The 15,991-nt window shown below is 46.0% G+C and overlaps 2 protein-coding genes across 3 annotated transcripts; one reads left to right on the top strand and one right to left on the bottom strand.

Moving 5' to 3' along the window:
- Positions 1,191–4,715, bottom strand: LOC8079599 (wall-associated receptor kinase-like 8). Its single transcript, XM_002447184.2, has 3 exons — positions 3,314–4,715; positions 3,089–3,202; positions 1,191–2,554 (listed from the first exon to the last, which is right to left on the bottom strand). The coding sequence occupies exons 1-3, from the start codon at positions 4,302–4,304 to the stop codon at positions 1,353–1,355; spliced, it is 2,307 nt and encodes a 768-aa protein (XP_002447229.1). The 5' UTR covers positions 4,305–4,715; the 3' UTR covers positions 1,191–1,352.
- LOC8079598 (putative wall-associated receptor kinase-like 11) lies at positions 4,871–14,261 on the top strand. Of its 2 annotated transcripts, XM_021462566.1 has the most exons (7): positions 4,871–6,201; positions 6,404–6,511; positions 6,899–8,812; positions 8,991–11,115; positions 12,198–13,130; positions 13,336–13,441; positions 13,536–14,261. In XM_021462566.1, the coding sequence occupies exons 1-3, from the start codon at positions 5,253–5,255 to the stop codon at positions 8,098–8,100; spliced, it is 2,259 nt and encodes a 752-aa protein (XP_021318241.1). In that variant the 5' UTR covers positions 4,871–5,252; the 3' UTR covers positions 8,101–8,812; positions 8,991–11,115; positions 12,198–13,130; positions 13,336–13,441; positions 13,536–14,261. The 2 variants fall into 2 exon arrangements, with proteins under 2 accessions (XP_021318241.1, XP_002448661.2); XM_002448616.2 differs by having other exon boundaries at positions 6,899–11,115.

The following is a 15,991-nucleotide window of genomic DNA, read 5'->3' as shown; positions in this document are numbered from 1 at the left end:
GTCTATATTTAGTACTCCATACATGTGTCTAAACATCCGATGTGATGTGAGTTAAAAAACAGGAGCATATTTGACGAACTTAGCCGTATATAGTATATCTACAGTCCTACTGCTTAATAAATTCAAAATGGATTTGGCTTAAATTCTAAACAAAATCAGAATGGCAGCTGCCGGTTTCGAATAGTTGCCTTCTTTTAATCATTGCAAACGTCCTGCTGAGTCCCTTCTGAATCCTGATCAACGATGAGCGCCGCTCTGAAACCCAAGATAGCTGGGTCAGCCTGGTCGGTGGAGTCTTCTTTCATTTACTTAAGATCTTGTTCTATGTTTCTTCTTCTGGGTGAGAAGAACCGGGTGGGGGGTCCTAGTTACTTTTTTATCATTTTGATTTTAAGTGATGCATTTTCCTTTTTTTGCATAACCGTATATGTTGCTGTGATTTATCTCTAAATGGCCATTTTTCAACATATAGCGCTGCTGTGATTTATCTCTGAATGGCCATTTCCTGGTCAAGAGACCAAGATTTACTTCGATTCCATTACAGCATTAAGCCAGCATCAATCATTCAATTTTCAGGTATCAAGAACTCAACACATTCAAGTAGGATGGCGTAACAGTGCAAAGAAAGATGGAAAAATACGACGTGGGTCGTTCCGTCTTGCTTTGCTTGTGCCGTTTGCACCCGAACACATCATCTGGGGTTGCAGACTTGGCAACGAAATCTGGAGGAGGCTAGGTCTCTCATCGGTGGTATCCTTGGAGGTGAACTCCCTGCATACTGTGACAGCTCAGGTGCCGGCCCAGGAATTCCCCACCTTCATGGCTCTAGTGTGTTGGCAAATTTAGAAGGCAAGAAACAACGTCGTCTTCAGATCAGAACTGCAGTCAGTCGACTAGGTCCTCCTATCCTGCAAGCTGGCTGCTGAACAGTGGCGAACTAGGCTTCCCAGGAAGAAGCGGCATATAGCTGCAACATGGTGCACCATCTTCAATATGGCAAGACAAGGCCAAGGCTAGCGCCAGTTTATACTCTGCCATGATCCAGGACTAGAACCTGGAATTTGCCCTATAACCTCTATGTACTACTACTTATACCTTTGAGCCAACATGGGCTAATAAAACATTTAGGTGGGGATCGTCCCCCCCCCCCCCCCCCCCGGTGACCATAAAAAAATAAAAAAAAAATAAAATGAACAAAGTTCACTTATTTACTACTAGTATATAACTTATTGGTTCTACATCAACCATAATATTGTGGAGGTGCACAAGGTATCTCTAAGTTTAGAATTGATGCCAAGTTAGCAAAATGGCACTAAAAGTTACTAAAAAATATGAACCCATAAAATCAAATATCATCTTGGAATTTCAAATGATTGTATGAACTCTTTCTCCAAACTGTATAGAGTAGTTCCTTCATTGCCTTTGCTTCGGTTGTGTGACTGATCTTTTTGAACAATTTGAATTGTTCTTGAAACTCGAGAACTGGAGTGGACCTTTGATCCTGGCACACCTTCAAGAGTTATCTCCACTTGCCTTATTGTAGGCCTTTCTTCACCTTTTAAGCATAAGCATGCTTCTGCAAGCCTCGCAACAACCTCAGCATCGTCAGCCCCTCCCTCTTCAACAATTTGTGGGTCTAGAATATCTAACAAACGATGATCTTTTATCACAGTCACGAAGTGTGATGCTAGGCTTTTGACTTCTAACGAATGAGTAGAGAATACCGGTTTAACCCTTGTTAATAGCTCTGCTAAGATTACACCAAAGCTATAAACATCACTCTTCTCGGTGAGACGACTAGTGTAATAATATTCAGGATCAAGGTAACCATGCGTTCCTTGAATGGCAGTGTGTATCCCTGTTTCATCTATTGAAATTGACCTTGAAGCTCCAAAATCTGACACTTTTGCTGTTAAAGTATCGGTAAGTAGTATATTTGTAGATTTGATATCTCTATGAAACACTGATATGGAAGCTGAGCAATGCAGATATGCGATTGCCCTTGCAGTTTCTAGTGCTATCCTCAATCTGTCTTTCCATGGCAAAGGCCTTTCACTTTGTCCATGAAGATGGTATGATAGGGTCCCATTTGATATGAACTCATAAACTAGTAAAGGAACTTCCGTCTCGAGGCAACACCCAAAGAGCTTCACCACATTTCTATGGTTGGTTTGTGAAAGTATGACAACCTCATTTATGAACTCATCAATTTCCCTTTGAACCACAATTTTGGACCTTTTGATGGCCACAACGCGTTGATCAGCTAAGATGCCTTTGTATACTATGCCATGGCCTCCACCACCAAGGATCCGATTCTGATCAAATTTATTGGTTGCTTGCTCTAGATCTTCTAAGCTAAAAATCTTTGTCCTTTCGGCAATGTCTTCATTTGAAGAGATCAACTGTTGGAGAAGCAATCCATGGTTTCTCTTGAAAAACTTCTGTTTCAATTTCCTGGCTCTTTGTTGCTTAAGTTTTTTGGAGATTTTGGTAACACCAAGAAGTGAAAACAGTAGTCCAAAACCACCACTGATTGCTATTATAGTAATTAAACCTGTAGAAGATAGCCCAAAGATTTAAAATACATATACGAGACCAACTTTTCAAATTACTAAATTGTACTACTGCAACTGTTAATAGTGCCTATGTGTATTTTTTAACGAACCGGTATTGACAGTGTTTTTATTAATTTAATTAATATGAGAAGAGAATAGAAACAGGTAACGTTACCTAGCTGTGAGGTTATTATCTACAGGGAAAAGTAAACATCGATAGCAACTAAACTCAGCGAGCGGTCGGGCAACTCCCTGTGTTTTTAAATACATGATTTTAGGACAAGTTAATTAGTTTAAAGATGAACAAAATATTGGTCAGTTGTGTTTATTTTGTTACAAACACATGGTTTACTGCCGAGACATAGGAGTATTACAATCTTCTAGTCTTTTACTTGTGCTCTTCATGTACAGCTGGTTCTCTAGCTAGTATACTATTACTAAAAGAACGTGATATATATATATATATGCAGCGGTTCATCATTAGTGCGTTGAAGGAAAACCAAATTTTATTTCAAGCAAGATGTATTTGGTACCTGGAACTGAAAGGCTCCTGGTGCTTTTGTTTGGTGAGCATTGGTATGTTCCTGGCACATTGACGCAGGTTCCACGGCATGGATAAACATCCGGCTGTAAACACTCATCGATGTCTGAAACGGCAAAAGGTTATATATAGGTGAAAAGGCAGAGCAGAAGAACTTCAGAAAGTCCTAAAAAAATAAATCTTCTTGAAATGAAATGTGAAAGCAGCAGTATAGTACCTTGGCATCCATCTCTGATGTATGGATTGCCTTGGTATCCTTGGGAACAGCTGCATCGTTTCTTGACATGTTTTCCGTCCGAGTAATATATGAAACTGTTGTTGCTCAGGCATCTAGACATAAACTGAAGAGGCCCGTCCCCGTCCCCGTCGCCGTCCCCTGGCAGCATGTCCTCGTCGTGGATTCGATCCAACCACCACTCCAGCACTGTCGGAACGCTCTGCGGCCAATACGAGGAGGTGGTATTGCTTGGCATGTCGTATCCGTAAATGCTGTACCATGCCTTGTCAACAATGAACGCAGCTGCATGTGTTGTGTCGAGCAGCTGCGATGTAGTAGGAGTAGTAGGCATCGAGACTTGCACGGACACAACTTTTATATGGTACGTAGGGGCCAAGGCTTTGATAGGTGTGCGGCAGAGGCCAATACCCGAACAAGCAGAGATGATATCATCGTTCCTATCGTGGACGCACATGGCGGCGCAGATGCTGGCGGCGTTCTTCTCTGAGCCGACGGGGACGAGCTGCGCCACGATGTTGCAGCCCATGGCCACGAACCAGTTGTATTCGATCGACAACACGAATGGCCCCGCCGAGGCCTGATGAGGGGGGTGTGGGAGAGCCAGAGACCATGTGCCATTCAACACTGGGACTGGAGAGTCGTCGTCGGTGTCAGAGGCTGATGAGAACACGGTGCTGTTGATGCTTACCGTGCCGTCCGCCAAGGAGATGTTGAGCACCTCCACTGCACCGTCGTCGCCCAAGAGCAGCAGCTTCGGCGGCTGCTGCGTGTCGTCGCAGGTGAGGCCGAAACCCTCGTGGAAGCAGCCCACGCCGATGCCGAAAGGATACGGCACGCTTACTTCGCCGCAGCTCTCCCGGCAGCCAGGCAGGGTTACTGGCGGCCCCGCTAAGGCTGCTGCTGCTGCTGCTGCCACCATGAGCTGAAGCGACACCCATCCGATCGTCGCTCGCCGGAAGATGGGAACCATCGATCGTCGTTTCTGAGAGAGGGGGAGTGCTTGACGAGCTGGGAAGGGATGGTTGGGGAAGACTGCAAGAGGAAATCAGCATCATCTTCGCGAATGCTGCTTGAAGAGATCAGGTAATCGGGAAATTTGGCCACTCCACTAGCAGAGCACTAGGCAAGTGTCGTAGTGAGCAGGGAAATTCCAGTGCCGTCACACATCATTTGGGTTACTGGTGAGCGCTGCTGCCGCCAGGGCCAGGGAGGAGCTGAAGCGACACCCATCCGATCGTCGCTCGACGGAAGATGGGAACCATCATATCGTCGCTCAGCCTCAGCGCGAACGAAACCTCTTCGATCTTGTTTCTTCGAGTGGGAGTGCTTGACGATGGCTGGGATGGTGCGCAGAGGAAATCGACGAGCACCATCATCGTCTTTCGCGAAATTAGCCAGAAGGTAAAAGAATTGACCATCCACTATGCAAAGTGTCGTAGTGAGCAGGGAAATTGCAGTGCTGTCACACATCATTTGACTCTGACAGATGCCGAAGACTTCCACGGCGCCGTCCGCCCATCGCGCACGAGGAGCCTCGGTGGCTACTGGGTACTGGCTGGCCCGGCATCTCGTCGCTCGCATGTGATGTGAGGCTGAATCTCTCGCGGAAATGCTGGGTGCATGTCTTGGCAGGTTGTCCATGGAAGGAGCCAAGGAGGGGACAGTTATGTTGCCGCACGTCTCCGACCGGGCAGCCGGGCAACGGCACTGGAAGAGAGGTGCCGCCACTGCTGCTGCCGCCATGAATAACAGGTGGAGGCCGTGGTGAGGGGAGGCAGTCAACACACTGACTACGTGAATTGCCGGATCACATTTGGACCAATAAATATCCTACAACCATAATCTCAATTTTCAGTTAGTCCATCCATTCGACAAACGAAACGCGCAAGTCGGTTGTAAAGCGAGAGCAGAGAGATAGATGACGGTCGCCGCCTCGTCCCGTCGACCGACGACGACGATCGTCGGCGCGATCGGAGCCCTCACGCTTCAGCTCGTGGCGACAGCGGTGGCGGGCCCGATAGCCCTGCCTGGTTGCCCGGAGAGCTGCGGCGGCGTGCAAGTGCCGTACCCGTTCGGGATCGGCCGGGGCTGCTTCCACCAAGGCTTCAACCTCACCTGCGACGAGGCGCAGCAGCCGGCGAAGCTGCTGCTGGGGGAAGGGGACGGCGCGGACCAGGTGCTCGGCATCTCCTTGCCGGACTGCACGGTTCACATCCAGAGGAAAATCTCGTGGGTACAGTACGCCACCGAGTTCAACGGCTCATGGTCCGTTCCGACGCCGCCGGACGACGACGACGGGCCCCTGATGGTGTCGAGCGCGCGCAACTCCTTCGTGGCCTTCGGGTGCAACGTGCTGGCAAAGCTCATCCCCTACAACGCCATGGTCACCTACACCAGCGCCTGCGCCGCCGTCTGCGTCAACACACCCGACGCCTCCTCGTGCTCCGGCGTTGGCTGCTGCCGCACGTCCATCGCATCGCTCGGCGCCGACCTCCCGTCGTACGGCATCCAGGTTAAGCATCTAGAAGGGGAAACAAGTTACTACCATAGAGCAGCTTTCATAGTTGATCAGGACTGGTTCAGCAGAGTCGAGGCCGAGATGGCGAGGAACTTCAGCAACCTGTTTTTCCCAGTCGCTGTTGTTCCGGTGATGGTGGATAGTGTTCCGGTGGTGCTGACGTGGTCGTTGGATCTGATACGCGACGCAGGCTTGTTCGTGTTGTCGCCTATAGGACCCCAATCTTCAGACTTCAGATGCATAAGCTCAAACAGTTTCTCCTATACTATCGATGGAAATTACGACCGAAGACGGTGCAACTGTTCTCAGGGATACGACGGCAATCCCTATATTGCTAATGGATGTCAAGGTAGGTACCACTTTAATTCTGCCTTATCCCACTAGTCATCTCTTTGTTTCGTCCTTTAATTTTGTATAAGTCCTAGTTATACGAATGACTGAGGTGCTTATCTTAGCTAGAATTAGTTTAGTCATTTATGTTTCAGACTGCATAAGCAAAATTATGTGAAATGCTTTATCTTGATGGTTCTGTTCCTTTTTCCCTTCTCCAGATATTGACGAGTGCCAGCTGCCAGATATTTACCCATGTCATGGAACCTGCATCAATATGCCTGGGACATACCGATGCTCATCAAAGAAAAGCATCAGCAGCCATCCTGGTACAAAATACTACTCGCTTTGAATAAAGTTTCTCCTTCAGTGTTTTGAGAACCACCTGTCATGTACATCAATGCATGAGTAGTTCATCTCTAAATACCACTACTTCTATATTTTTCACTTTCCAAATTAGTTTTCTCCGTTGTTAATGTCAAGTTTTAAACATGTGATACAACTCAATTTAAGTGCAAAAGGAAAAGTCTATTTTTTACAAGAATGTAACATGATTTAGAATTAAATCAAGTGACTAGTAATACGGCTCTAAGAAACATTCCAAAAAAACATTTTTTTTCTACACATTTAAGTGACTAGAAAATTTTGAAATGGATGTCATCCTGCATCTAGATTACTGTAATTAATCCTTGACTCTTTGAGTTTATTTTCTGCAGGCTTAATTGCTATAATAGCAATAAGTGCTGGTTTTGGTCTACTATTTTCAGTTCTGGGTGTTGCCAACATCATCAGTAAACTTAAGCAAAGAAGGGCAAAACTCCTAAGACAAAAGTTCTTCAAGACAAACCATGGATTGCTTCTAGAACAATTAATATCTTCAAATAAAGATATAGCTGAAAGGATGAAGATTTTTAGCTCTGAAGAACTAGAGCAAGCAACCAACAAGTTTGACCAGAATCGCATCCTCGGTGGTGGAGGTCATGGCACAGTCTACAAAGGTATCTTATCTGATCAACGTGTCGTTGCCATCAAGAAGTCTAAAATTGTGGTGCAAAGGGAAATTGACCAGTTCATTAATGAGGTTGTTATACTTTCACAAACTAACCATAGAAATGTGGTAAAGCTCTTTGGCTGTTGTCTTGAGACTGAAGTTCCTTTACTAGTTTATGAGTTCATATCAAATAGAACCCTATCCTACCATCTTCATGGACAAAATGAAAACCCTTTGTCATGGAATGATAGATTAAGGATTGCACTGGAAACTGCAAGGGCAATTGCATATCTACACAGTGCTGCTTCCATATCTGTGTTCCATAGAGATATCAAATGTGCAAATATATTGCTTACAGACACTTTAACAGCAAAAGTATCTGATTTTGGAGCTTCAAGGTCAATTTCAACGGATGAGACAGGAATACTTACAGCCATCCAAGGAACTCATGGTTACCTTGATCCTGAGTACTACTACACTAGCCGACTCACTGAGAAGAGTGATGTTTACAGCTTTGGTGTCATCTTGGCAGAACTATTAACAAGGGTTAAACCTGTTTTCTCTTCTCATTCCTCGGAAGGAAAAAGCCTAGCATCACACTTTGTGGCAATGATAAAAGACTATCGCTTGTCAGATATTCTAGACCCACAAATTGTTGAAGATGGAGGGTCTAAAGATGCTGAGGTTATTGCAAGGCTTGCCGAAGCATGTTTAAACTTAAAAGGTGAAGAAAGGCCTACTATGAGACAAGTTGAGACAGCACTTGAAGATGTGCTAGGTTCAAATGTCCACTCTAGTTGTCGAGTTACAAGGAGAAGTCAAAATGCTCTTAAACACCGGCCACAAAACCAAACCAAAGGCAATGAAGGAACTAGACTATATAGCTTGGAGAAAGAGTTCATACAGTCATCTGAAATTCCAAGATGATTTTCGCTTTTGTGGGTTCACATCTTATTTAGTAATTTTGAGTGTCATTTTGCAAATTGGGTCTAAATTAGAAACTTAGAGATGTATCCTTACACACCTCCACAATATTATGGTTGATCTAGAACTAATATGTTATATCAGCAAATAAGTGAATTTGGTTATTGTATTGACAAACTTCGGAGGGCTTTTATCTGGTGTGGCGGACATTCAGTGGCAGCCGGCAAGTGCTGTAGGCCCACTGAGTTAGGTGGGCTTGGCGTCATTGACTTACGCCAGGCGGGCTTTGCGTTGCGCGTTAGATGGCTTTGGTTGCGGCGAAGTGATCAACACCGTACTAGTTGGTCCCTACTGCCAGAGGACAGTGAGCGGCCAGTGTTGGCAGTCTTCCAGGCTACTACTACCAGGCTGGGCAATGGGGAATCCACTTTATTTTGGACAGACAATTGGATTGGAGGGTCCTCGATTCGTGCTTTGGCGCCGGCGGTGTTCGGGGCTGTCCCTAAGCGTTGCCATGCAACTTTGGTGTCCGCTGCTCTAAGAGGCAGAGCTTGGGTCGGGCAAATTAAGGGTCCGCGTTCGATGAGGCTGATAAATGAATTCCTACGTCTTTGGCCAGTGCTGGAGCAGATGCAGCTTTTACCTGGCGTCCCGGATGCGTTCTCCTGGCCATGGTCCAGTGATGGTACATACTTTGTGGCATCTGCTTATGGAGGTATGTTTCTAGGATCATCTTCCCCACTGGGAGCCAAGCTCATCTGGAAAATTGCAGCACCTCCGCACCGCGGGTGCGGTTCTTCTTCTGGTTGGTGTTGCATGGGCGCTGCTGGACGGCGCACAGGAGGCATAGATTTGGGCTGCAGGCCACTAATACTTGTGTCTTTTGCGATCAGGCAACCGAAACTATGGATCACATTCTCTTGGGCTGTGTGTTTAGTAGAGAGGTGTGGGCGTTGGCACTGCGGGACTGGCGCCTCGCTAACTTCTTTCAGGTTGTTGAAGAGAACGCAATGGTCTGGTGGTCAGCAGCCAGAAAAAGGCTTCCAAAGGAGCTACGACGGGGCTTCGACTCCTTCTTCCTGCTCTTGGGTTGGCTCCATTGGAAGCGGCGGAACGCGCGGACTTTCAACCAGGAAGGCTTGTGTGCCCCGCTTCTAGTCAAGCGACTTCGTGAGGAGTCGGATCTGTGGGTCGCAGCCGGGAACAAGCACCTTGCGAAGCTACAGCTTTGGAGAGCTCCCCCAGAGATGTCGCCGCCTTCTGTCCCTCCGGTCTTGCTATGTTGACCGGCTTGGTCCTCTTCTTTGGTTTCTCGGTGTTTGTTCGGTTTTTTAGTTGTTTTTTTTTTACCTCCGGTTAACCGTTTTCTTTCCTTTGGTTGTTTGAGTCGGTTTGTCAACTCTGCTTGCTCTACTGCTTAATGAAATACGTGCGTCTGCACGATCTTGAAAAAAAAGTCTACTTGTTTTTTTTTAGAATCTACAGTCTACCTGGTCGGTGTATGGTATTCATTTTCTTATGCATATACAGTATCCTGTTTGAAGATGTTCATACGCCACAAGCAAAGCAAAACAGAACGACCCAGTCGCATTTTTTCATCTTCCACTGTTACGATAACCTATGGATTGATGTAGGGCTTAATGCTAGTGCTTTAGAATTTTATAAGCTACAATGTTTTTTTTTTTAGGAAAAGCTACAATGTTTTAATTAGTTAGATAGCTAGTCATCACATCGCCTTCTAATCTTCTCATAATTTCTCCAAAGAAAATATTCTATTTTATGCGCTGAACTGCCAGTTTTCTTGTTTTAAAGGCCTACTGTGATGATTTTACTCTCGGTTTTTTTTCCCAGCTTTGCAATTTTATCCTTGTTTTTTCAATCTGCTGTAGAGGGAATGCTGGAGCTGTCATTGGCTGACTGGCGCGGTTGGTTGTTGGTCCAATCAATCGCAGTACTATACGTCGTGGAAAAACCCATGACACTATCCAACGATCAACCCTGTAGCAAAGCAAAGTCCTGGACTCCTGGTCACCCGTCCTATCGAGCCACCGTCCAAGACCGTGACCTTCCACCAACGTGACATTTGCCTAGTTCTCAAAAAAAAAAAGTGCGGGATCACCTTCCTCTGGATCGCTAATTGCGTTGAATCCAGGGGTTTGAAAGGAGCGCTTTGGAATTCTAAGCATACAGGTGTTACGTGTTTGGTTTCTCCAATCCAATCTCTAACACACTTACACCTGTAAATAGTTGTAGATGAAACTATTTGTAGCTCTTGATTCCTTTCGATTTGGTTCAGACTGTGACTGACTCTGTGCACGATTTCCCTGGATCTCGGTTTTTTCATTCTTCCTTATTAAAAAGTTTATACAATCTACCCTCACAGGGGCAGATATGAAGCTGCAGACAGGGCACGGCCCGGCCCAAATATTTTAGAAACAACTCTTCATAAGATGCAGCCCAAACAGCCCGTTAGCGTCCGACGCCTCTCCTCTATTCGGCACCGAAAAGCCCAAAACCTGCCTCAGTCCCGTCCCGCCCACTCCCAATCCCAAATCGCCGACCCGCTCCGCCGCAACCGCGCTCATCGGCCGGCGCCCCTCCTCTCCGACCTTGGGAAACCACGACCGCGCCGAGCTCTGCCGCAACCGCGCCCATCCATCGGCCGCCGCCACCTCCTTTCCGTCTCCGCTAGACCACAACCGAGCCCAGCCGGGAGCTGCCCTTCATCTCTCTGCACCTCCGCCCTCCTGTGCTCCAGCTTCTTCTCACCCGTGGTGGCTGGCGGCCGGCGGGCTCCTCTCGACTCCCGTCCTCCGCGACTGCCTGACTAGGAACCGGGAAGCGGGAGAGTGGCGCGCGGCGCGCTAGCAGATCTGCCGCCGCCGTTCGCTCCCCCCTGCTCTGCCTTGACCGCCGGCTGGGCACTGCCTACTCCACACTGGCAGTGCCACGTCGACCCCAGGCTCCGGCGGCACCGCGTCACCGCCCCCTGCACCAGAGCACAGCTCACGCCTCACGGTGATAGCATGCCTAGTTTCATCATATTTTGTTCGATTCTGAATTTTCTATGAATGAATGCCGATGTCTGGTTCTTAATAATCGCATTTTAGTTTGCAATATTTCATTCATATCGATGGACATATGAGGTAGGATGGAAAGATATTTTAGTAAGATTTTTTAATATTTTTATGTATTGTTTGAACACTTTGAATTTAAATCGCCATTTGTATATCTGTTAGTGTAAGCCTAATATGATTTCTAGCCTTATATTATTTACTAGTCACCCTCTTGCCTCGTTTCTAGATTCTAGTTTGGATCAGCAATAAATCCCCATGGGAATTAGTGGGGATTGAGGGCCTGTTTGGAACATGGGAATATAAAACAGAGGAAAGGAAAAAAATATAGGAATATGATAGATGTGTAGTAGCAAAACAGAGGAATGAAAAACAAAGGAAAACTTGCCAAAAATGTGTTTGGAACAGAGGAATTCTAAACATAGGAAAACTAGATCAATGTGGGTCTCATGAGTGTATAGGCTTAAAACAAAATTGCATGTGTATGCTACTGACACATTTGACCCACCAAACAACTGGTCTGAGAAGCTTCATGTGACATCGTTCAACTGCATCGTTCTCTCATCTGTCATCCAGAGCGAAGGGAAATCAATTGGCCATGAGCTGCAGCTGATAGAATGCATCTTTTCTCCTCAATCGCCTCGGGCTTCCGCAAAACCACGGTTCGGAGTGGATGTTATTTTTCCCATGTTTTGTGAAGCAAGCAATTCCTTTCCTCTGGAATGGTTGGCTGCTTTCCTCCATTCCAAACGGTGTATGATGTCAGCAAAACAAAGGAATGGAATTCCTTTGAAATTCCTGTGAAAATCCTCTAATCCAAACAGGCCCTGAATGCGAAACCTAATCCCCATGAGGAAATTAGTGACTTAGTTAAAGAAAAGAGGATCGATCGTCCTACTCATGTTGTCAAAAGTTTCAGAATCCATTATGAATTAGCTTCCTTTTTGTTGAGTAGTAGTATTGCTGTCTTTTATTTTGCATGCACGGTTTATTTTCTCACCCTCCATACCCATGTGCTTTTGGCAGATAAGCAAGACAATGCAGCTCTGTTCGGGACGCTGCTTAGTGTACCTACCGTCGGCGCAGCAAGGAGGTCGCCATCTCTGCGAGCCCCAGCACAGCTGAGGGCAGGATCAGCAGACTCCCTGAGGACCTGCTCCACGAGATTCTCACCCGTCTCAGGTCTCCCGATGAAGCTGCATGCGCTGGAGCAGTCTGCCACAGCTGGCTTGACCTCTGGACCAACCTTCCCGAGCTCACGTTCAGCTGCGTCCACCCCCTCTCTGTCGAGTCGTTGCTCACCAGGATCACCCGCACCTCGCTGGACCTCCTTGACATCACTTTATGCGCAGACTGTGCTGACGAAGAAGATTGGCCTAGGCAGGTATCCTTGCTTCTTCGTAGCGCCGCACGGGTGTTGCCGAAGAAACTCATCTTTGTGTTGGTGCGCCCCCTAGAAGAGTATGTTGTCAAGCTTCCCTGCTTCGAACACACCTCCTACCGTCTTGACTTGATTGGCAGCCTCCCAATTACATTGCCACAGTCTGGCGAGTTCACTGCGCTCAAGAACCTTTACCTAGAATCATGCTGCATCGGCATTGGCGCTTTGCGCCCTCTCTGTCCGTGCCTGCACATCATGGACATCAGGGATCTTAGATGTGCTGTCACGGTGATTGTTCACTCGCTGTTGATTGAGGAGTTTGGCTTGGAGGTAAGAGATCATGACATCCACCACATTGACATCGCGGCCCCAGTGCTTAAGGAGGTGACATTGGAGGTCGATATTGCCAAATCCTTCAGTTTGTCCTTCTTGGCGCCAACGGTGAAGAAACTCAGATGGGGGTTACTTTTACCCGTGTGTTGGTGTTGTGTTCGATCAGATATGGCACCTCATGGGCATAGAGGAGCGCGAGCTAGATGAATTCTATGCCGTCACACATCATGAGAAGTGGTGCTAATGTGCGTATGCTACTTTCTCTTTAGAAATTTTACACTGAAATTATTTATGTTATATGCAGTCAAATGGTTTTCTCCATGTGATGACAATTTTCTCTTTTGATAACATTGGGACATTCACTTTGTTGGTATGCAGTATGGTCATCTGGATGCAGAATGGAGCATTACACATAACTCATCTTCTAATGACTGATTTTTTCTATTTTAGAGCTGGATCTTGAAACAGAGCAGCATGCTTTTGGACCAATGATGTTGCGTCTTCTTAAGATTCAGTCAACAATACAAAGGCTAATGTGGTGCTAATACGGAACAAGGTAATCATTCGGTTGTTTATCCTGTAGTTATGCATTCTGTTCGGGTACAAAATTTTAGATAGCAGTAAGTAATCTTACTCCATTTTTCTTTTAGGTACGAGTGCCATGCCTGTAACTTGTCCTTGTGAACAGCCCAGCAACTGGAGAAGTGAAGATATCTCTCTGGCTAATCTTGAAGTTTTTAATTCATAGACACCTGCAAGAAGAAGATGATGAAGTTGATTTCCTAAAACTCATACTCCGATGTGCAGTGGCGCTTCGAAGATTAATACTGACTATTTCTGATGATGTCTCACCAAGTGACAATGGCTTTGAGAAGATATGCAGAACTATGAAGGAGTATCCTGATGTGGAATGACATATTGTGGCATTCAGTTCTGAGGGGTTTGTTTATCCATGATGAATAGAAGAATGTTTGTAGATGGCAACTGGTGACATCCTTATGCTTTCGTCAGTTTTTATCTTGCTGATCAGGATATTTATGTATGTGGGTTTCATGACTTAATAAATTTGGTGGTGGGGTGTCATTGCTTATAGTAGATCAAGTATGTGTACCATGGTTATCAATGATTTGTATCCAGATCAAAGTATCTCTAGTTTAATGTGTCTCGCAGTAACTCAATGAGGTTCAACTCCTTTGTATTGCCTTGTCTGTATTCATGTCAAGCAACCAAACAGGCGTGGCCGTGTCTGTACTCATGTCAATCCGGACTGCACTCTCCACAATGTAATGTGCAAAGAGCACTTCAGAATCTCCAATGGCAAATGTGTATCTTTTCAGTATGCCTATGATGAAATGAAATCCAGTTTAACTTTGTAAGAAAGAGCTCATGTAATTCGTGAACTAAATTTCTTGTTTGGTTATCATGTCATTTACTGGTCGAGATAGGGCGAGTTCAGTTTGTTGACGATGCCGCTTCGTTAGTTTTTATGGAAAAAGTAACTTTCATCTGGAGGAACAATTCTGCATGATTTTAATTTTTCTTAACAGGCCAAGCAAGGCAAATTGCTTCAGATTACCTTCATTTATTTATAGATAGATCATAGATAGATTCAGTATTGTCCTCGCATGACATCTAGAACATGCATGTTTTAGTAGTATTTTTTATGCAATTGTCAACACACGTTTCGGCGCTTAAAACTGTTGTTGTTCGCCCGAGGCCCGAGCAACGCAATTAGCTAGCGCGAATGATGCGTGCATGCTCGCACGCGCGCCACTTGGGAGGCACACGCACGGTGAAAAACTAAAGTCTTTCTTCAACTTGCACTGTTGGTGTGCCGCACTGACGACCACTCCATTTACGTTCAAGATGGCACGATGCACTCGGCCGGCCGCCGGCCTTGTGGCGTCTTGCTCCGTTGGAGAGTGGAGACTTGGAGTTGGAGTGGTGGACTGGCCTGGCCTGACGTCTCGTCGCCTCTTATCGACAGATGTCAAAAAAGATGCGTGGAAATTGGCATCACCGTTGTCCACTGTAGAGCAGAGCAGAGCACACCAACCCAATTACTGAAAGCTCAGCTCAGTGCTCTGACTGCTCTCTGTCCAGGCGACCGGTGTAACGGTATCTGCCTTGCTAAGCTTTTCTTTACTGCACATTAGCGTTGGCAATTTGCTTCTGGCTAAACTCGTGGTGTGTTATCCAGATAACTAGCTAGTGCACAATGCGATGTGTTCTCTGCTGCTTAGGTATACCTGATGAGGTTCAGCCTGATGCCCTGATTGGAATTACTAGTTTTTACCGTCCTTAGGTACCCCAGACGACATGTGGTGGGATAGTTTTCTTTGCAATCGCCAGGTGATGCAAGGATTAATAGAGGTTGTAGGCAAAATGAGTCAGACTAGCATCCAATCCAAGCGTCAAGTGATCCGACCACTCCCTAATCCTTTCGCAACGTACGGCGTACTGTGTAGAATAGAAAGCCGAGGACCTACACCTAGTGCCTGCCTCTCTCTCTTCAGAATCAACAATCACTTGCCAGTGTCGGCCGGAGCAAACGCATGTCGTGGTCGTGCGCCACTGGCATGCGCGCGCTTTGGCGGACCTGCATGCCTTAGCTTGCAGCAGCGCATGCAGGTTGCGTCTTGATGTTTTACTCAAGTTTGGCAGGTGCATATGCCAGACACCGCCGTGATCGGTGCTTGGACCCATGGTTCTTCGTCACGACTTTTCAGCAGCCTAATCCATTTTTTTAGTCGCGTCAGAAGATGAATATATATACTTCCACATGCATGATTTGATTTGGTTTTTGAGGGCTATGATGTGATTATTCCATGGACAATAATGTACCCTGCAAATGGGAACTTGAGATGATAACCATCTGGCTGCTAGGTAGGTTAGGACTTACTTTCTCCATTTCAAATTAAAAGTTGTTCTAGCTTTTTCTAGATATTTTTTTTTCTATAAATCTAGATGTGTATCTAGAAAAACTAGAACTACCCAATCTAGATTTTCTCTTTTTTTTTAATATAATCGGCAGCTCTCCTACCTGATTCATTCAAAAAAAACTAGAACAGTATGTAATTAAAATGGAAGGAATAGTACATAGGAG

The sequence above is a fragment of the Sorghum bicolor genome, chromosome 6 (genome assembly GCF_000003195.3).
Source record: "Sorghum bicolor cultivar BTx623 chromosome 6, Sorghum_bicolor_NCBIv3, whole genome shotgun sequence".
NCBI lineage: Eukaryota > Viridiplantae > Streptophyta > Magnoliopsida > Poales > Poaceae > Sorghum > Sorghum bicolor.
Note: the sequence above shows the minus strand (reverse complement) of the source record. Positions and strands in the feature narration are given on the sequence as shown.

Bases quoted from the DNA above. Each gene is read 5' to 3' on its own strand.
- LOC8079599 (XM_002447184.2), bottom strand. From the start codon at position 4,304: ATGGTTCCCATCTTCCGGCGAGCGACGATCGGATGGGTGTCGCTTCAG. The intron at 3,203-3,313 runs GTACTATACTGC...TTGCCGTTTCAG, and splicing joins CATCAGAGATGGATGCCAAG to ACATCGATGAGTGTTTACAG. The intron at 2,555-3,088 runs GTACCAAATACA...TATCTTCTACAG, and splicing joins CAGGAGCCTTTCAGTTCCAG to GTTTAATTACTATAATAGCA.
- LOC8079598 (XM_021462566.1), top strand. From the start codon at position 5,253: ATGACGGTCGCCGCCTCGTCCCGTCGACCGACGACGACGATCGTCGGC. The intron at 6,202-6,403 runs GTAGGTACCACT...TCCCTTCTCCAG, and splicing joins TATTGCTAATGGATGTCAAG to ATATTGACGAGTGCCAGCTG. The intron at 6,512-6,898 runs GTACAAAATACT...TATTTTCTGCAG, and splicing joins AAGCATCAGCAGCCATCCTG to GCTTAATTGCTATAATAGCA.